At 39.0% G+C, this 22,305-nt stretch overlaps 1 protein-coding gene across 7 annotated transcripts in view; it reads right to left on the reverse strand.

Annotated features, from left to right (window-relative positions):
- The window catches only part of LOC109449935 (TLE family member 4, transcriptional corepressor), a 143,649-nt gene that overhangs the window by 88,282 nt on the left and 33,062 nt on the right, over positions 1-22,305 (reverse strand). For 5 of the 7 annotated variants that reach the window (XM_019736684.3, XM_019736683.3, XM_074330584.2 and 2 more), the window contains exons 5-6: positions 18,898-18,960; positions 5,096-5,170 (exon numbers count right to left, since the gene is read on the reverse strand). In XM_019736684.3, the coding sequence (XP_019592243.1) occupies positions 5,096-5,170; positions 18,898-18,960 (138 nt within the window). The remainder of the gene's footprint in view (positions 1-5,095; positions 5,171-18,897; positions 18,961-22,305) is intronic. The other 2 variants (XM_074330588.2, XM_019736689.3) reach the window with 1 other exon arrangement.

The following is a 22,305-nucleotide window of genomic DNA, read 5'->3' on the forward strand; positions in this document are numbered from 1 at the left end:
CATGATTCTAGCACGAGATGAGTACAAACGCCTAACAACACCAGAAACGCCCCCCTTACAGAGCTTGAGTTCTATGAAGTCCAATTCCAAGTGTCTTTTAATTCCGCCACAAAAGCACAGGGACAGGGCTTGGCTGCAGGTAATTTTGAGAAATGAACCCCACACAGGAATTGGGGCCCAGGGATAGCGAATCAGGGAAGAAGGGAAACTCAAAACAAGGACGGGTTCTTGATCACTACCCCACGAGTTCATCATTACCTTGGGCACTGAAGCTCCACTGCACTGGGACCCTTGGTGAAGGAATGTAGAAAGCACCTCAAAATTTTCCACCCAAGGGACAGCAGGGGAGCATTCCACTGACAATTAATTGCCAGCAGGTCCAGAATTACCCCACTAGGTGGTAACTCCCTCACCTTTCAGAGCTGCATATTCATAAGTGAAGGGTGGGGTCCCACCAAAGCCCCACAAAAAGCACTAGGGAATGCAAGTATTTCACAGTGTGGCTGGGCAGAGCTGTCAAGCCATGGGCCACATGTTGCTATGGCAGTGGCTAGAGTGAAAGGGGTAAGAGGTGGGGCCAGAAGGACGACACTGGTTCAGCAGCAGTGTCCAAAACAGGATAACAGCACAACTACTGCACAATTAACAATATCTCTGGAAAGTCCTTTATTAGCAAACACAGAAGAGATGAAAAATAAGGCTCTTGGATACTTAACGCATTTTGGTTTTATTAAAAAAGCAAGGTTATATTTTTAATTTATTTCAGTTTTGTGTTGTTGGAGGCTGTGTTATAAGAAGGGGAAACACAACATACACACGGTTTTACATATGCCCACATATTTATATCTTTCAGTTTTTTGCCTAATGCTAATTATTTTTAAAAGTCTAAGGGAAATTACCACAATGGTCCATCTAAATGCCTCTGAAACTTAAAATGGCAGTTTTGAAATCTATAATGGAAAAAGAGGAACATATATTTGAAAACTGTCACACTGCAAAATCCTCTGCCAAAGTGCCAATCTGGAATGTGTGTGTATAAGTGTGTGTGTGTGTGTGTGTGTGTGTGTGTGTGTGTGTGTGTAAATTTCAGGGCCAATCTTATGACAAGGACAATAAAACAAAATGCTAAGAGGAAGAAGAAAACCCCAAAGGTATTGTCTTTCTTTTTTTTAAAGTAACTCAAACACATAGGATAGTAACGGCAAAGTCATTTAAATCATTTCCTTAGTAATACAAGTAATATTTAAATAGATTTAATAGTGCTGCTCCAAACCAATGAATTATGGGTTTAAAACCTATTAAAATGTAATGTTTTTTTCCTGAGCTGAGAGGAGAGAGATTTAAATCCACTGAATTTTAATATTTCAGCGTGAGCTGCAGGAGGTAGAGAAAGTCCAAATGAACTATTCCATCAGCACCATTCAAGCATGAACATTTTAATCAGTTTTACTTCCTTGGAGTTCTCTAACACAGTTTACGCTGTCATTCTGAAAGCACTTAACACAGAGAGTGTGAAAAACCACCAAGGCTTGTTATTGCCTTCACAATTGATGGCAAATAATTTTGCAGACTTCCTATCATTAAAATGTCACTGTTAAAAATTGAGGTTCAGCATTTCTTGTGCTAAACTGCATTTTCCTACAACACCATAGCATACCTGTTCTTAAGGATTTTTTGAAAATGCATTATTTCTATTTTTTTTTTCTTCAAAGAGTTAGTTTAAAGGGCGGGGGGAGGGGGGGGGGCCTGTCCAAAGCAACCCATTTTCTATTTTTACAAGCCAAACATTTTCCTTTCCAATGTTCATACTAACAAAACTTTCGCTCCTCTTGGTAGCTTCTTTGGTGAAATTTTATGAGATTCCAAGTCAGCCTCCTTTATTAAGCATAACCACATTCACACAGCATGTGCTGATTATATAGTGTAATGGATTTAAAAAGCATTTTAAGATAGTCAGATGACTCAATTTAATAATACAGGAAATGAAAACATCATTTCTAATTAGATCATATTACTGATTTAAAACTACAATTTGTGTGTTGTTCCAACAGTGTGATCTCGCAGAGATTCTAATTTAAAAACGCAGTGGCTAGTAGGACACATGACAAGATCAAACGAGATACACAACATTCCCTTAGCTCATTTGGGGGAACTCCAGGAAAGCTGCAAGGAAACGTGAACTACAACCAATTCAAAACAAAACACAAAATACTAACTATGAAAAACATCACAGGAGTTTTCCTGTTTTTTCCTTATAAATAAAAGATAAATGATATTTAACTTATTTCAATCTATCAACAGTTTTAAACTGAACATGACCTGTGAAAGAAATCATTATAACTGTGTTTCATTCCATTAAGCACAACTAGCTTATTGTCAGGAGAACAAGCCGACTCTCCAGGTTTCAGGCTCACTTCAGCATTTTGCATTTAAACGGCATGGATCACTGATTTGGCTCATTTACCAATGAAGGTAGAATAATATTGCAGACTTAAAAAGGTGCTTCATCAGATTTCATTAAATCTGGGAACATTTGCACTTGTCTGGATGGTGTGCATACATATAAAAAAGATACATATGGAGCGATAAATAAATGAAGGTCGGCAGGGGCTTAGACGGGTCCTTGCTTCTCCCAAGGAAAATTTTCATTCCCTTGGTGCAGAAAATCATTGCCAACTACATTTTAAGACTGAAGTAACAAAAATCGAAAATTGACCCTTCATCAGTTCTGGAAGCAGGTCAAACTACTCTCACCTCACAACACAGCCATGCCCAAAGGCACACAAAACAGCAGGTGTGTTGAAAATTCCATAATGTTACAACTCTGCAAACTACTGGACACAAGGCACTACCAAGGTTGAGACAAAGACCAAACAGACATAAAACAGCATCAGCAGAAATGCATGGAGTTTACAATCAAGCTCTTTCCTTCTGACTTGGTTTGTGGTTCCCTAAAACTGTTGAGTTTGTTTGGTACTTCTGAAATCTAGGTTTTCAGAATAGTCAGATTACGTGATGTTGACTCCATTTTCTGCTCAGATACAAATAATTTGGAATTCCCACCAAACTCTGACACATGCGGCTTTGATAGCATGCAGCTCTACTGAGTCAGTTCTTCAAATAAGTTTTGAAGTCAAAAAATTAAATTAGCTTTATTTTAATAATTAAATCCATATATATGCAATATGTCAGTTACTTGGCTACAGTCTAATAAATCATCCTTTCCCTGAGAAAAGGCAATCCACCATCCCATTCAAAACAAAGTATATAAAATGAAATAGATATAAAACAGTAATAAAATGTACTTGATGTGATGAAGGAAGGGAATTTGTTCTGATTTTTATATCTTCCCACATATTTTTAAGCAACATCCAACACAAAACAATGTTTTTTGATGTAGATTAATCACTCCACTGTACAGACAGTAACTAATAAGACTCAAAAAATAAACAAAAGAGCATTGTTTTCCTAGAAAAAGACTTCCAAACAGAAATTAGGTAGGATGGCTACCTGTACTTTAGCACTTCGTACAAACAATAAACACTAAGCCAGAAACGACCCTGCAAGCTCTTATGAGACCGCACTGCATCTACTTTCTCTCCAACAGCAGACAGTGTAGTGCCTGACAAATGTAGGTTGTATCCCCAATGACCTTGGGAGGTGCGGTGACCAAAATACATGCCAAGGTGAATAAAAAAAGTTTCAAGCAAATGCAGCTGGTATTATACATATTCACTAACTTTAGAATTATAGCTTTCTCAACATTTTTAAAATTTCAATATACTTCTATTTTCTGGAATTTTAGAACATAAAGACTAATTGTGAAACGTATTCATCTCTCATCTTTCCCCCACCCTCCGAGTAGAGAAAATGTATGACAAACGAGTCTACATGGCTTGTTCTGATTCAGTCTCTTCTTTCCAAGGGCCACTTCTGAAGAAATAAAGGTTACTCTTTCCCATTTGTCATGTCTTCTAATTTACTACCAGTATTTTCTTGTGGTCAGGCGGACACAAAATAGAGCTCAAAATAACCCATTAAGAAACAAGCTACAATCAGGCTATTGCTGCACCACCACCCTAGGCAGTCATCCCCGAGTTCTGATTTCCTTGTTAAAAGACAGAGGCATAATTGAAGCAATATCTTCACTTCAGATTGATTATCAGGCGACCCTTATATGCATCTTCACTCAGCAATTTGAATTTTAATGAAAGTAAATGGAATAATTAGCATTTCAAAGTGTGTTTGATACACTAAGGGGAAAAAAGAGAAAAGACTTGTGTGTATAATCTATACACAAAAGAAAGTATTTGGGAGGGGACAGAAAGAAGCAAGAACAGTTGTAGTGTCTTCATTACAATAACCTAACTGCTTGTACCAGCTATACAGAGATGTGAAGATTGTGCTCTTTTCAGCTAAGACTCCTTGCTTTTATTTGTAAGTTTTTAGCACCTTGTTTTATTACTTGTTACCTTAATCTGGGAGAAGAAAACTACATGTGGTGTTGGAATGACTGTCCAAACCCATGAATTCCAGCAGGGTTTCTAAGCAACATTAATGCTACTATCACCAGCAGGGATTTTCTAACTGGGCCACTGGTTTTTTGAAAAAGTATAGTTCATCTGCTATTTCCACTAAAAATGGACACTAGCCCATAGAATCACTCATCACAGAGTAGGAAGAGTAGCAGGGAGATGTGAAAATGCACATTTTATTTTATTAAAAAATGACAGTAAGATACTCTGTATTGGAGGAAAGATAAAAGCAATCAGGTCATTTTAATATCAGGGCAATCTGTATCTTTTTTCTGGCACAGGTTAGCAACAGACGCTGATTGCAAATGAAAGAAATTATGAAAACTATCCTGTCTCCATAGGAGTTTTCAGGAGCATGTCACCTTGAATTGGTGAGAATGTGATCCAAATTTTCTGAAGTAGCCATCAAATTTTACATGAGATTAAAGGCAAAGGGCTTAATTTCATTTTGTGGTGCTCTACTGCCTTTTGCCCTTCTGATGGAATAAAATTTAAAAAGAGAGAGTGAGAGAGCTGATGACAAACACCGAGATCAGAGCTAAAATGGAAAGGCCACGTACCCCAATGATGGCGTTCAGTTCTGCCATGGTCACCTGCTTGGCCCGTTCCACAGCCTGCACCACTTGTTGCTGGTGCTATAAATGAAGATCAGAAACAGAATACAATTATTTGTTTTCTAGTCAGTCAAGAATAGCTTTTCCTAACATGTCTTCTAACTTTAATTACATGCAAAACAGGATTGAGGGGTCTCTATATTTCAAAGAAAAGCCCCGGGGGTGGGGTGGTGGTGACTGAATGAATATCTAGGGTACATGTGGGTCTGTACTGCTGAGAAGTGACTGGGCATCCAACTGTGTCCCCACGAAGGATGCTCCCTTAAAACTGGTAGAAGCAGCCAAAATTTTACTTTCGTGTCAGTAGCGCACTTTGACTCAGTAGTATCTTTCCACTAATACTAACAAACAAAAGAACACAACCTTTTCACCTGCTTTTTTTGTACCTCCTTTTTTCTGCCATTTCCATACAAATTTTGAAACTATTTCCTAGATATACTTATTTTGTAAATTTCTCCTGATGTCAAACACTAGAAGGACATACAGAGTTAAACGTTTATGCTTCTTCTGTAAATGTGAGATGTGTTCGTATTTGAATTCCTGTCATGAAGGGCTGCATATTTAAGATAAAAAATGTACAACTCTTGCTAGCAGTAAGGTTTTAGGACTTCTGGTATTTCTTTCAAATGCAACAGAAAAACTAAAACCTAGAAGTTTAAGTTATTTTTCCTTGGGAAAAACTAGGATAGGCAGTATAGGAAAATCCCTTTATCCATGACTCAGCTCTAAAGAGAAGGAACAAGAACTGATATTAGTAATTTTTGTAATATTAGAAAAATTAAAAAGCACAAAAGTCTCCACATGGAGGCACTCACATCTGGACATACACAAGTGCCCCTCAAAATATAAGTATAATTCCCAACTAAATACACTTCAACTCTCTAGTATCTCACAGACTAAAACTTGATCTAAAAGGGGTCTCTTTGGACTTCTTTCAACTAGGTTTAGTGAATGAAGAGCCAAAGGAACTATGCCATGAAAACAGGCCTCAGCTATCATAAGTAATATATACAAAGAGCTAAGCCATCAGTTAAACAAGAAATTCCCCTTGAGCTACCTGGTACTACATTCCAAATGGCTCAAATAGTTATTTAGATTAACTAGGGTGACCACCCTTTTTACCTTCCAGCTGGGTATAGATAGTGGGGGAGGTGATGTGGGAAAGGAAATGCCTTTTAAGTTATCTATTAATACATATAGTGTTTTCACCCTTGATTTCCTAACAGAAATTAGTAGTTTGTGCCTACAACTAATGGCAAGAAAAATGTCAAGTAACAGACCACTGTATTTGAAGTTTTTAATAAACTCTGAACATTAAATATATTTCTGATTTTTTAAATTGTACGAGTTTCAAAACAAGGGCTTAAGAAGCAATCCCAAAGTCTTCATAGATATCTCCGTCCATTCTTACTCTTTAATAAAATATTTGCCAAAGTGAAATGATTCCTTTCTCTCTTTCTGACGAATGTACAAATCTTAAAGATTTATGAAACCACTAGAAGGAATAGAGGCACAGTCAATAAAATGACCAGTAATAGTTTTCCCTTAAAGTCAGTCTGACCATGTATGTTTACTGAGCACCTACCATGTGCCAATTACAGAGCTCATCTTTAAATTTAAGGCAAAATGGTTGTGAAAATGGCAGTACCTATAAAGCAGAGAAAAAGACAAAACGTAGGACAACTCTGGGATTTATCTAACACCCAAAGAGCGTCTATGGACAAAAATGTTTATGAATTTCTCACCTTTTACTTTCAACAATGAAATTGTTGAAATTCTACAATGGCTGCTCAAAACTTCCAAGAAATTGAAAGCCAAAGGACCGCATGTACACATATCGAACATGTACGAGTTATCATTCATTCTCCACATCCCATATGTACATCATTGATTCTCCTGCATCCATTCATTCAATAAAAGCTTTTAAGCTCTTAGTCTGCACCATTTCTATATAATCTCCGTATTACTGTAATATCACCTACTTTATATTAAGTATTCAAAGAATAGCTCCATGAGACATAGATGCAGAAAACACATCTAGTTAGGGCCTTTCTACCATGAAGATCGATCAACTCTTGCTTTATAAAGTGGAGTCCAACTGCCAATATGGGCAAAGATGCCTTAGGCAGTGGGGGTAACTTTTTGGCTTGGCATTAAAATCAAGTGCCTTTATCCAGAAAACCAGAAATCCAGCTAGGATTTGGGACCAGTGGACCGTAACACTGACATCTGAGGTTCCTACAGAAACTCTTGTTAAAAAGCTAAAATGACAATTGAAGTCATGATTCAGCTCCTTCCTTTTCTCTCATGGCAATGGCCATGTGATGCCACATCTGAACTTCACCGGTAGTTCAGGATTTTACTTCCCTATTTCTGTTTACAACTGTGAATCATCTGCTGTTTACCGGCATTTTGAACAGAAGGTCCCTAAGGCAAAGAATGCCTCCTCCCCTGTGTGCTCTGAAAGCACCAGAAACACCCTGACATTGTTCACTCAGCCACACAGTAACATATCACAGACTAAAGAAGCATTCACCAGGTAAGGTGTGAAAATTAAAACTCAGAGGAGGGGCAAATGAAAAGAAAAAAAACAAACATGAAGAAGCAGCAGCCCAAAGTACTCTCATAAACTGACCCAAAGAAGGCTTTTTTCCCCATTTTCAAATTTTAACAAACTCTGTGATTCAGAAAGTAAAGCAAGTTTTTAAAATCGTCTTAGTAACACGATAGCTTTCTCATTATGCCATCTCTTCCCTTTTTCTTCCCCTTCTCCATCTGTTTCTCGCCTCCCACTCCACCCTACATCTCATTTCCTCACTCACTTCCTGCTTATCCCCTCTGCCACCTCACCACAAGTGGTGACAGCCACTCTAGAGACCCAGTAACTCCGCAGAAGTCAACATTCCTATGGCTTCTCTTATTGTTCAAACTGCTCACTCAGATTATAAACTCCTGGTTTTAACTTTCCACCAGCACCATCAAATAAAATGCCACTAAGAATACATTAATAAGTGAAAGGTAAGCGACGAGCCTTCTAGCTAGGATTTGGGAGGGGGAACAAAGCCCAATTATTTATTCTTTAAAAAATTGTGATTTATAGTTTTTAAAGAATTCTTTTAAAAAAAAACAAAACCCTACATTGTGGTTATAGTTACACAACTCTGTAAATTTACTAAAAATCTTAAACGTTACACTGAAAATGAGTGAATTTTATGATGTGTAAATTATATCTCAATAAAATACTGTGATTTAAGGAATGCAAGCATGATTGGGAAAAAGTCAATAAAATGAAATTCTATACATTAAGTCACTTGCCTACTCACTTTCATACTATTTTTTTTAATTTGTTCAGGAAAAGTATTGAAAATATACACAATATAAGCTTGTAAGTCCAAAAAAGCCTGCTGAGAAACAGACCTAACAAAACACAAATATGTGTATAATAGGTGTTTAATGTATATGTCTCAGAGGAGGTTATAATGGCAATATCTGTCATGCAAATAGATGTGGTTCTTCTAATAAAAATAGTAATAATTAAAACGAAAACTCTGCAACAAGTTAGAATTGTTTTTAATAACCCCGCTTACTGACAGGGATAGTGAAGGGGTGGTAAGGGCAGAGACATAAAATGAAGCAGGATTCCTACAATGAACATGAACGTTGCTGACATGTGGAAATGAAAAAGTGAGCAAGAGATCATGGCCCCTCCTCACAGACATACGGGAAAGGAGGATATAAAATACCAAGGGAGGTTACAGAAGGAAACTGCAAAAACACACTTCCTGGGGCATCATTTTCTCATTCATTCATTCGTTCGGCACCTACTATGTAGTACTGCAGTAGGAACTGAGATGAGAGCAAGAAACAAGACATTCACTGAATAATACTCAAGAGGCTCTGTAATTACAACTGGAGGACAATCCACATGAATAAAATCACAGGATGCTATGCAACCATTTATCAGGGAAATATCTAATGGAATCTCAGGGCTAGGGGAAGATACTCTAGGGAAGCTGACCCAACAACTGAGACCTAAAGGATCTGTAGGAGTTCTGTGAATGAAGCACAAGGAGAAAAGAATTCAAGGCAGAGAGAACCACCTGGGTAAGGTCCCTGAAGGAGAAAGGAGCATGTCTGTCAAGGAAGAGGAAGAATGTGTGGCTGGAGAAGTGTAAGGTAGGGGAAAAGTTGGGAGAAACAAGGCATGTTGGATTTTGAGGGCCATCTTGGGAATGGCAAGATGCACATACCAAACACTTTAAAGCGGAAGAGGTATTCAAAGAAAGAACAACAAAGCCAAGTGCATGAAGTAATCTGAGTATGGCGTAGATGTATTATACTAGAACCACATACTAGTGGGAAGTGAAATCTGTAAGGCAGGAGGGGGCCAAAGAGCAGGGCTTCACACAACATGCAAAGAAGTTGGACTTTACCCTAGCAAGACATTTTTCTTTAAAAATGTTTAAGCAGCTGTGTGCTATCAGTTCATTTTAGTAAGATGGACATGGGAATAGTAAGAAGCTGGATGGCAGGGAAATAAACCAGTTAGGAGGGAGAACAGTTAGAGTGCTAATGTAATATTCTAGGGAGAAAGATACTTAGGCTTGAACTTGGACCAAATACCCTTCCTGCTAATAGGAATCACTAGCCGCATGCACAAAAAAAGCCACTCAGAACTAGAAAGGACCTTTAGAAATCATGGGACCCAGATTCCAAGAGTCCCCAAGCACTGTAACAACAACTAACCAACACAAGACTCTCCATATTTCCAAATGCCTACAGATTTCTAAAGGCTGCCAAGCTAAGAGGAATGGGATGGTGGTACTGCAGTACCAACCACAGGCCAAAGGCCGTTAGTATATCCAACAGATGAATGTCTTGTCTCATACCCTAAAGAGTAGTCAGTCAGTCTCTGCTTCATCACATCCTCTGAAAGGGAACTCATTACTTCATGGATAAGTTTTTCCATTCAGGGATGAGTAGAAATCTAGGCAGACAACTTTTTCCAAGTGGACTCCATTTTCCCTCTATATTCTCTTCCACTGCAGTGCACTTCAACTATTTAAAAATGCGTAATACACGTTTTCAATTTTCTCTATTCCAGGTTGAATATCCCCAGGTCACTGGCTCTAGGCCACTCATCCTTCTGGCTACTTCTCTGGTCACGCTCAATGTAACTAGACACAATATTCCAGGTACAGCTGAGCAAATCAAATCTGAGTGTGTCATTCCACGTCCTTAAGTAAGTCAGGCTAAGATCCTACTGAGCCTTTTTTCAGCAACTCTGCTAAGTTTATTGACACAAATAAGCTTTAAATTTAACCCAAACTCCTCACATCAGCCTTTCCTAAATAGTATTCCTATAAATACTACTTCCACAAGAAATTAGATATTACAAAACAAACAAACAAAAAATCCACCAAATTTAATTTGGCCAATACCTGGTAAACTGCAGGTCTTCTCTGAGCTTCATATCTCAGAGAGGGAATACTTATGCAAGGTTTTCCAAACAATTGTGGCTATGGAACATGAGCTTAAAGCTCTTGGGAACACACCTTGGGATTTGGGCTTGGCCTTGCCTTCTCCAGTCTCGCTCATATGGGGGACAAGGCATTCTTCACAGATGTCCAATCAGCTATACATGTCCATGCTTCCCAACAGAATTTTCTGCAATGCTGGGAATGTTCTAGATCTGTGCTAATAATAGCTACTACCCACATCTGGGTGGACACTGAGCACTTAAAATGTGGCTACTGTGACTGTGAAATTGAATTTTTAACCTTATTTAATTTAAAATAAATTTAAATAGCCACATGGTAGGTATGGCTACTATATTTGGCAATACAGCAGCCCTACTTAAAGTATTTTAAAGCTTAGCTCCAGTAATAAGCTAACTACTACTTCACTGAAAATCAAAGAAATGAGTCAGTTTCTCAGATAAATGTTAATTTTTTTAGACACATTTAGGATTGGCATTGCTGCTTTTGGAAGGAGGCCCACATTTAAACCTGCAGGAAAAAAATTCCCCCTCCTGAGAATCACCTTTCACTGGCTGAAGGCAAGCGGTCCACAATGCCACCATAAGGATCTCACCAAACATCCAACTGTCACCAAAACGTATAATCAAGTAGAACAAGCCAATTAGTCAACCGTGGAACACGGGACAGGAAAAAAAAGGTATTTTAAATGACGTGTCCTGTAAAGACTGCTGACATTTCATGAAATCTCTGAAGTTGGTCTTCCAGGTGTCACTGCACACTTATCAGGGCATCTCTGGTGATTTCAGCCAAGCTCCCTTACATCAAACCATGTTATCACAAGCCATTGACTCCTTACAAAGTTAACAAGCAATAAGACAAGTTACCCTGATGCCGTTATGAGGCGAGAACACTGCCACCAGTGCATGTAACCACCGTATTTTGTTCATTTCCTCCCTGAGGCACAATATGAAAGTGACTGGTCACATTTTTCAACTTCCATTTTACAATTATTCTATACATGCAGAATGTGGTTCAGAGTAATTCAGTACTATATTAACCCAAGTGCCAAATAAATAGCATTTGAGATATACCCATATCTCATAATGTAGAAAGGGTATGTTTTCCATCAAATTAAAAGGACCAAATTAATGGCATGTCCAAAATAGAAATTCATGTGTCATTTGATTTGACTAGCTATTCTAGCCTATTAAAATTAGAATTTATGTAAAGGCATATTATCATGATTATGTAATTGTGTCTTATTTTCTACCATTAAATGTAATGTTGAACACCCAAATAAATCTACAGAATTCTGTAGAAAGACACTACCTACTTGGTGCTTACTGTTCATTAGAAAAGCTAACAGGGCAATAAAAACCAAGTTTTGAGTTTAAATTTGCACCAGCAAGCATTCAAGTTGGAAAGTTCTTATGCCTAAGTATGTATAAAAGTAAAAGGCTTAAAATTTTCGCTGATTTTCCTTTTATACTCTAAAACTTCTAATGATCAGAGAACTATTGTTAAAGGTGTCAAAAGAACGATGTGAATTCTTTATTTCATTTGTTAAATCAGTATTTACAAATACAAAGAAGAACAGCTGCTCACTAATAAACTCAGGCCTCCAAGCTGGGCCTCCACCAGGACTCTGGGAGGACCAGTCTATAACAGGGCTTCTCCACCAGCCTCTAAGCAGCTTTGCTTCCTCTTAACTCAAGGAACAAGAAAACCTAGCCATGGAATTATAGGAGTGGGGGACGAGGGGTACATCCATCTTCCTCAGCACTGAAACAAGTTATAACAACCTCCTGAAAACGAGGTTCAGATGAATGTCACTTCTCCAAACATAATGATGATTGAAACGTGACGAATTAAAGTATGGGATTGAATAAGTGGGGAGTAGGAAGCCACTGGTCATCAGGAACCAGTGTTCTTTATAGTCTCTCACTCTCTCCAGTGAGGTACACACATTTCAGGTCACTTCAGGCTGTGGTTGGGAAATGACTGAGGTCCAAGACATGAAAATGGATCAAGTCTGGTGTACAAAACAATCAACCTGGGCTAATTTTTCTGATGTCTTAAAACTCCACAAAACAGTGACTTACCCAATATGTCTTCCATGATTTCTGGAGAAGAGAAACAGTCAAAAATTTTTATCCCATTTTCTCCTGACCAAGGACAATATATATCACAAGAATATGTCTGAGATGGGTGAGGGGAAAAAAGACTAAATTAAGACTTGCAAAATGTTCCTCTCATAAGACACTTCCTTAACAATCACTTTTCCAGTTTCAAGTAGCATTTTTCTTCCAAGTCCACCACAAAATAGGGTAAGTCTATGTGTGATCGCTATATACCATCCTTCAATGAAGAGGCGTCTTCAAGAATCTTGGTAGTTTTTAAAATACAGCTTTAAACATAAGCTAGAACATCGAGACCTAGATAGCCCACAGGACCTATAACTGTTCATCTGGGTTCCTTTCCACCCCTTGTGAATGTATGAATGATAAACAATAACTGATAGCTGTTCTTTTCCTTATAATTCAGACCTTGGAGGAGATTTCCATTCATAAGAACTATGCATTATTTTACATTTTATGTGCTGAACTAAAATACGAGTTGTGATTATGCAGGTGGAGCTAGAGTTTGTCATATAAAGCCACACCATTGGCTCAATATGACTTCCCTTCAAATCAACACTGGCAATAATAATAATAATTGTCCACTATTTTTATGCACAGAGCTCTGTCTAGAAGAAATTCGTCAGTGTCTCCTGATACCACTCTTCTTACATTAGTATGAGGTTTAGGTGAACATAATGGCCACTCGGCTAAGATTACATTTCCAAGTCTCCCCAGAAACTAGCTGTGGGCAGGTAACTACTAGGCGTTGGCCATTGCAGAGTGAGCAAACATATGAACATCTTTCAACAGCATGCTCTTTAAGAAAAAAACAAAAAACAAAAAGCACATGCCCTCTTTCTTCTTCCTGCAGGCTGGGGATAGAGACGATGGTGCTAGGGATGATGAACATCAATACCAGAGGAACAGGAGTTCACAGCATCATGGAATCACCAAATTAGCTACAGCTGCTTCTATGCAAACTGTTCTGTGAGACACAAATGAGCTTTTAATCTTGACTAAGCCACTGTTCCTTTGATCTATGAAAGGAGCCAAATATCCAGCTAGGTTCTTTACACTGTCACAAATCCTCATATAATAACCCTACATTATTACCCTGTAACATACCTATAGTGCAGGTATGCAGTGCAGGTTTCCCATGACATGGATGAGGAAACTGCAGCACAGAAAAGTGAAGCATTCTGCCCAACATGATAAAAGGAAACAAGTGGCTTGAGCCACGATTTGGTCCCAGGTCTGCCTGACCTTAGGCCTTACCACACTGCCTCTCACATGACGTAACTCTTCCAATGAACTCTGCCCCTTGTTAGAGGAGCAACAAGTTTCTGAAAAATACAACTGTACTCTGAGGAAAAAAGATTTTCAACTATAATGTAATAAATTTTCACCTACAGCCTATTAGGGATTTTGAAGTTCTCAAAAGTCTTAGAATACCTTGTTGATCACCATGAAATATAGTCTGCCTATTTCAAAAATAAACTATTTTATAATCTAGAGAATTAAGAGTACAAAAAACACAACTGTCCTCCAAATCAGGCCCTCATCTAGTGCCCAATATTTAATGCTTAATCTATTAAGTTAAGACAAAACTTACTGGCTTGCCAAAAATATGAAGTATCCCCTTCCTTCTGAAAGATAATCTGTGTGGAACTACCTGCCTGCTGTTGGAAGCAGCCCCTGGAGCTGCAAGGCCTAACTAACTTCACAGGAAGACTGCCAGTCAGCTCACTCTGAAATATTACCTTGAACTCTTACCAGTTTTCACTAAGTCCTTCCTCTCCAAATGTCTTGGGACCCAAAATAAGCTGGAATAGAATCCATTTCCCAGAAAAGGGAAAACAAAACTGGCATTTATTATCCCAAGTGCTTTATAATTTAGTACGTATAATACACATTATAAATATGGGGTTATTCTCAGTTCTATAGGGCTGTTAAGGCTCAGATAGATCAACTTTCCCAACATCAAGCCGGTAAAGAGACAGAGTAGGTCTGATTTCAAATTAGCAGAAACACGGTACCTTGCTGCCAGGGTGTAACAAGTGGCACATAGTGTTCAATATACATTAGAATCTCCTTAAAGGTATGTTCTTGGAAGAGGGGAGGAGGGTATTGGAGGCAAGTTGTACTTACTGGCATCCTTCAACTTTCCTGAGGGCCCGTAAGGTCTAGCTTTCATAGACCATAAGGTCTACAAAAGCTATATCCTGAGATCGCTGATGAACAAAAGAGTATGTCCACATAAACTACTTGTACAAACACAACTAACTTCAGCTAACCAACCAGGTATATTGTGAAAAACAGCCAGTCCCCAACAGGACTGACAAGTTTGCTTTTCCAGGTAGCTTTGTGGGTAAAACACACACCCCATCTAAAACCACTGCTCCTTGTGAAGTGGGCGTTACAGGTTGAGCACCTTGAAAAACTGTCACTTTACAGCTCTTTCCTTGCTGGTTGGGGAGAGACAGGTGTTTGCTAAATGGGAAAATTAACTTGTGGAGCTAGACTCTTCTATCACTCTAGGGCTACCTACTGCCTCATTGAGATTCTTAGCTAGTGTCAACCCTGGGTTCAGTTTTCATTTACATTTTCCCCCTGTGTCAGGACATGAGAGAGGAAGATAAGCAAGTCTGAATCTTCCAAAAAAGCAATGACTAAAAAGAGGAGAAAGGGCTGACTCCAAGTCCTCTCACAGCTGCTGCAGGAGCACTGCCGCTAGGCAACATCAGGAGGTGCTGACTGCGTGCTAAGCTGCATGTGTGTAATCCCAAGTGGTCTTCAAAGTGACTGTGTGCATCCCATGCTATTATTAACCTCCTCCTACAGAGGAGGAAACTGAGGCTTACACAGGGAAATCACTTGCCAGAGGTCACCCAGCTTAACTCAGTTACAGTAAGCCACTAATTTGTAAAAGGGAGGCCAAGACTTGACCAAGAGCCAACTGTCATCATCCTGGCGTCTCTTGCTTATGGGAATGCCGATGGGGAGTTGAATATTTATAGTTCCCTTCTCTACAAATGAGACCCAAAATGGGATAGAGAAGAGCTTCCCACTCACTACTTTGAGATTTGCCTTTTAACAAATAAATCTGAGGATCAGTCTTTACCCATTCCTAAAAGCCAAAAGAAAGGGTAGGGTAAAAAACACTTTAGACAGGTGAGAACTCACTCATAAGGTTTCTCTAAATTCTGATATTAGAGATCCTATAACATTTTAAAACTGTAAGTAATAGTTACTCACTTTAATGACAAGAATTGGCAATAATTTTATCTACAGCCTGGGACTTTGGAAGTTGTCATATGTGAGCACCGTAAGCACATTGTTAAAATATATATTGGTATAGTTTTCTTTAAATGTAAGTGAAATCTAATAGAAAAATACTTCTGTAATTGTTATATACATACACTCCAAGTACTACTGAGCTACAATATACAATTTATTTCTAAAGAAAAGTCCTGCAGTTTAAACCAAATTTAATAGTTGTCATTCAGTACTATATATTTTAATTTTAGAAAATGTGTACACTAGACACAAGCGACGTTACGCAGGTAAGTTAATCAGCACATGGGGGCTAAATTACAAACAGACTTCATCTAGACATACGTAAATTTACCTCTTGTTCCTGTCAAATTACAAAAAATCCCTCCAACCAGCTTATGCACTAGTCTTCGGGGAATGTTTTCCTTTTCTCCGAATACGATCATTTAATTTTTAAATAAAAACATTTTAAAATAAATTCTAATGCCACAGCTGCCGTTTTGGCAGTGAGACTGTCACACAGAGAGCCGGTGTTAAAAGATCAGATTAAGAGCCTTCAGTCCTGGCACCAAGTGATGCTCGCAGCCATGCAAGAGTGATTTTCCATGCCTCTGAAGAGACAGGAAATAGAATTCATCTTCCTCTAATAACCCGCCTCCTCCCCTCCCTCCAGATCACGGTCCATCTGGCCTGACGGTAGAGAGGCGAGGAGTCTGATGCTCACAGAATGCTCAGAAGAGAAAAGAAGGCTGGCAATGTTCAGACACAAAACATCAGAGAGGACTGGATTGGACAGGAACAAACATGTCTGTGGCCCACACATTAGAAGATATAAACACACCTTAAGAAACTAAAAAAAGAAGAGCCGATTAAATCCAAAGTAAGCAGAAGAAAAGATATACACAGGATCACAATTTGGAAAACCATGACATAGGTCATTCATTACACCTGAATCAAGGATTTCAACCAAGAAATATCAAAAGTATCAGGGAAGTAAATAGTAAGAGGTGAGATTATGATGCCTCCCTTTCCGCCTAAAGCAGCAAAGGGGCTGCCGGTATCTCCCCGTGGCTTTCCTCGACAGGGTACAACTTTCTCAGCCAATTAATTCCAGTCCAGTCTTGCTCAGCACCACCGACATTACACATTCTGTTCCTACGGGGCCTGCTCACACAAACAATATAACTCACACGGGAAAACGACCTACTGGCAAATCAGCCCCAAGACCTCCTTTCACTTCTGAACATAACCCCACAGATCCTGCAACAATGCTATGGGAAGAAACTGTCCAGTGATTTTATATATGGGTCTGTGCCTGCAGAGGCCTAAATTCTAATACTATCCCCCAGGGATAATTCAAATGTCCCCCTCTACCTTGGGCTATATTTTAGCATGGTTACAGTTCTGTGGGTTACACATTCTTCCCATTCTCCATCTCCATAAAACAGAGCTGCTTCAAGTAAGAAGAAACACACACTGGTCTGGAACAGGCAACGGGCAGCCGGGCTTCCTAGAAAAATTCAAACAGACCTCTTGACCCTCCTTCACCACTCCAACTAATCTCGTCACAAGCAAATCCTCAATAGAAGAAAGAGGTAAACGGGGATATAGTGGGTGGAGGTTTTGTGGTCACAGCTAATGGAGGAGAAAGACAATACATCCTTTGTTGTTTGGGATGCAGAACAGCATTCAAGTTCAGGATATTTACTTGTGAATACGAGCACCCCTGTGGGATATGCACCTGATGAAAGGCACCCATAGTTACTGAAGTCTAACCCAGTTAAGACCAAATAAAAAGGCACATAGGAATTCACATACCTATAAGGCCAATAAGAAGTCACACAGGAATCCCTCTCTCTAGAATACACATGCATGCTCAAGTACCAGCTGCTCACTAACATCAGCTCATGCCCACTGGTAGGCAGGTGATGAAAAGCTTTCCTGAAAAGCAGTGACACAACATACTTAAAAGAGCCAAAGGGGAGGAGGACGGTGCCTCGGTGACTTCTTTCTATCCCACCACACAAAGCACCGTGGCTACAAGACATGCAGATGCTCCTTCCATTAGTTAGCTTCTTCCTTCTCACAGCTGATGTCTCCTGTGCAATGAAGGATTCAGTAATCCAGAAGCAAAAACTAGCCCTTTCCAGCGCACTCGCCTAAACTTTGTAACTACCAAAAGCAAGGAAGCAAAAAAGAAAAGAAAAAGCCACGAGGCTGCCATGCACTAGATACGCACTTCCTCTTCCCAACAAGGTGCATCTGTGCACAGTGCACACTTTTCACAGGCAGTGAGGGGGAGAATGCGAGGGAGCTGCACACTCGGCCTTGGCAACGCATGAAGTCCCCAGTACTCAGAGCACTGGGTCCACTGAGTCCATCTTGCATGTCTTTCCCAAACGCACAGGCAACATAAAGACGTCATCAGGTAATAAGTAACTTTTTAAGAGCAGCTAGCCAAAAGTTACATTAGTTTGTTTACTATGTAAAGCACTTTCTATTGGACATGTCTTCTACCAACTTTTAATGCCCAGTGACACAAGTGTAGAACAAGTTCTTGTCTTGGGAACGATTTTTCAGCTATTAAGATGAACAGTCATAACTCTGAGTAACACTACATCGTCCAATGACAGCAAAATATTTTGCAACTGAATTTCACTTTGCACTTTAGAAAATATTCCATTATATACACACGATTATATCCCACTGAACGTTAATAAGATGTAGAAGTTGGAATGCAAATACTGTATCTTAGATATGTGCAACATAAACACCAAGAGACCAACAAGGCCAAAGAGTCAGTCCCACAATCCCTTTTCTGCAAAACCACTAAAATGGCACCTTGTAGCCTCGTGCCTGAAACCAACTGCCTTACCTCTTGGGACAGGAAAGGAATGACTTGTGCACAGATGGCATTCAGCCTCTTGACAATCTCTGCCTGCAAAAAAAAGAAAAGAAAGCAATAAAGAGAACAGTCAGCTGGTTACAAATTCCCGAAATATTAACAGGATGATATTAAAACACACTTTATATTCTGGCTGGCATATTTCCTAAGGAAGAGGAAAACGCTCATCAGCAAGCCCATTAAAGGGAGGCAGTGACAACAGTGCCACATTAATAGCACAATTTATTAACCACAATTCATCTTAAAAAGTCAGCCTTCAAGCACCAGGACAACAAAAAAAGAAATTTCATTTTCATGACTGAAAATCAGTTTTCCAAAGCCTTCAACAGGACCCTTGCTCATTCTAATGTGATTTTTTGTAACACCTTGAGTTTTTAGAATTTAGATAATAAAGACACATTCTTCCCTATATTCCAACTTCCCTCAAGCAGTACTCATCGACATCTGTGGCCTTTCCTTTAAACACAGACACTGGGATTTTAGAATCAAGTTCCAACCTCCCAAAAGAATAGCACCCAACCAACTTCAAAATGTTGTTGGAGAATTGCATGTTTTCTTCAACCATCAAAATTTCCAATTGCATCCCGCCAATTCTTTCTGTGTGCAGAGGTTTAGAACATGCTAAAATCTTCCTGTATATACGTAGCAGAAAGCAATCTGTGTACATACGGAGAGTAGCCTGGGGAACATTATCGTTGTACTACAGATCTGTGAGCGTCCCAATAATGTCAGGTAACAGAGAGTGTTCTCTAATAATTTTTCTAAGTATAGAAATTTTACACCAATAGGATGTTACAGGAAGGTGGAAGGAACTATGTTTTCTTTTAAATGCTACCCAAAGCTTCACCAATGTTCATCTTAATTTGTATTATCAGATGGCTCCTTATAGACTTTGGCATGGGACATGTAAACACATGGTTTTTATACTAATACATACAAAATAGCTTTTATTTTAACAATGGGGTAGGCAAAAGGAGAGAAGCAGAAAACATAAAAGCAATTACTATTCTTGAGACACTCTTAAAATAAATTCCATCCAGGGTCAGTTCCTCATTTTATAAAAGGACAAAAATGCTTTTTCTTGCTAAGTCATTACCAGAATGACAGCGACATTCTACTTGTGCAATCTAGGTTTCCTTCTTTCATCAGCAACCCTTCTGACTTTTTGTAGCTATGCAATCTTTTAAATGCCAGCACCTTAAAAACTTTGCCAGCCAAGAGAAAACAAATTCACCATGAAGTTTCAACCCTAAGCTTTCTATTTCAGTTCTGCATTCCTAACAGGATGGACAAAAACCCAGCACCAACAAGCAGCAGTGAATAAGGACCCAACTGTGCTGACCTGATTTAATTTACTCCACTGGCCCCATGGAGCATTTAGCTATCCTTTAAGAATGCTTAAACCACCATGAAAAGCTGCAATGGCAATCACCAAAAACCACTCGCCACCTGGACGAACATACCACAGTGGTTATGGGGTGAAATTCCAGTGTGAGCTGAGAAAATAGAGTAGCATTCACCAGACTGAAAGCACTGGTCTCAAAGGCATTTGGCTGTTAAGCTTTTTGTGGAGAGAGGTAGAAGGGGAGAGAATAAAAGATAATGAGACACTTTGGGGAAGACCAAACTGATGATTCTAATGCTTAGAACCATCTGCCAAGCATATTTTTCTCATTATGTTGTTTACATAAATAAAATAGTCCCTTGCTGGAGGGTTGAAAAATGTGTGGGCACATAAGAAAACTGAATTCTTTCGTTTCCCTACATAATCTAGGTAATAAAAACTACTCTAAGGAAACTTACTCAGCTGGCAAAATAAAGACCAAGAGGTATTGACTCGGCTTCTTTAACTTTGGACCTAGGCTATTTTAAGTCTGAGCAACTATTAAAAAAAAAAAAAAGTTATTTTCTTAAAAATAAATGTAGAAACGTTGTTTTTCTTGATTCATGTATGTTAACACACATATGTAACAGAAGGGGGGAGTCAGGAACGTTCCAAACTTTTTCTTTAAAGGGTCTCCTTTTGTTTAAAAGACTTAATTTCTTTAAGTTGTCATGCCAATGGATTTTCATGGTCAGGCTAATTGGCAGCAGGGGGGGTGGGATGTGTATATGATTTCATAAAATTAAGCAGGTCATTCCTCACTTTGAAAGCTAAAGTTGCCTCGGAAACACTGGCTGCTTCCATGGTCATCTAATTTTGCTTCTTTTGTCCCACAGGACCCAGCTTTAGAGAGGCATCATTTATTTACAGGCCTTTCCACTGGGCTTCAGTGATCAGCCAATAATACTGTGGACACACAGTTCTAATGGCCTATGTTTTGAAACTGAGTCTAATCTAATGGCATGGAGCCCAAACTCCTTTTCCAGCACAGCCATTAAAGGATGTAGGTTATTGCTGTTGTCACCATTGATATTTGTCATTGTAATGTAATTAGGGCCCTAAAATGATGCATTACAGCCCTTGGCACAGCTTCTATTAAAATCTTTTCTTCTGCTCACTGAACTGCGACCTGCTTTCTGATGAATAACAGACAGACAGCTTTAGGGTACGGAGCAGATTCATCAAAGAAGTATTTTTCAGCTTTGGGGAAAGAGGGGAAAAAATGGCAACCTAGGAGGAAAAGCACTAGGGGAGGAAAAGCCACAATACACATTTGAATTTCATCTGACCACTTGAAATTCTGATTGCGTCTGATGAATCTTGCTTAGACAATATATTCCCAGTCTTCGAATCACATGGTTAATCAGGGCTCTAATCTGCTATCCATCAGCCTATGCCAGAACTGTAGCTTCCAATCAGATTTATAGGTGATGTGGCTCATGCATCCTTGAGCAAGTATATTCACGTACAGACCATTTAAACAGGCAGAGATGCTGAAATACTGCTGTTAGGGTCACTAGATGCTATCACAGTATTCAATGCTTTTGGACACTGTTATCTATTGTCTTCAAATGCCTAGGATATGCCAAAATAGCATTAACGGCCCCAATAAAAGAACAACTGTTCATGTCAAAATATAACAAAGATTGTTTATGTAGCCATAGTTTGTCAAATACATTAACAGTTTTTGACACGTGTACATCTTCCTCTATGCATCAAAATATTCATTAAAAATAAGTTATACACGTATTTCCCACCTTCAACTCACTACTATTCTACTTCCTCTTTCTGCCATTTTCCACGTTTATGCCCCTCTTCAATAAAAAGAACCAATAAAAATGATATCCCCAATAAAAAAAATGTTTGAGTAAAATATTTTAGAAAAAGATGCACTTAAAAATGGGCATTCTATGAAAACCCCTTGCCTACGCACTCAACCCCTGGCACATGAATGCTGACCAGCTAAGTTCAGAGTGGTGATGGCCAGTGGACTA

Source organism: Rhinolophus sinicus, chromosome 16 (assembly GCF_057876585.1).
Source record: "Rhinolophus sinicus isolate RSI-liver-muscle chromosome 16, RSI-T2T, whole genome shotgun sequence".
NCBI classification, from domain to species: Eukaryota; Metazoa; Chordata; class Mammalia; order Chiroptera; family Rhinolophidae; genus Rhinolophus; species Rhinolophus sinicus.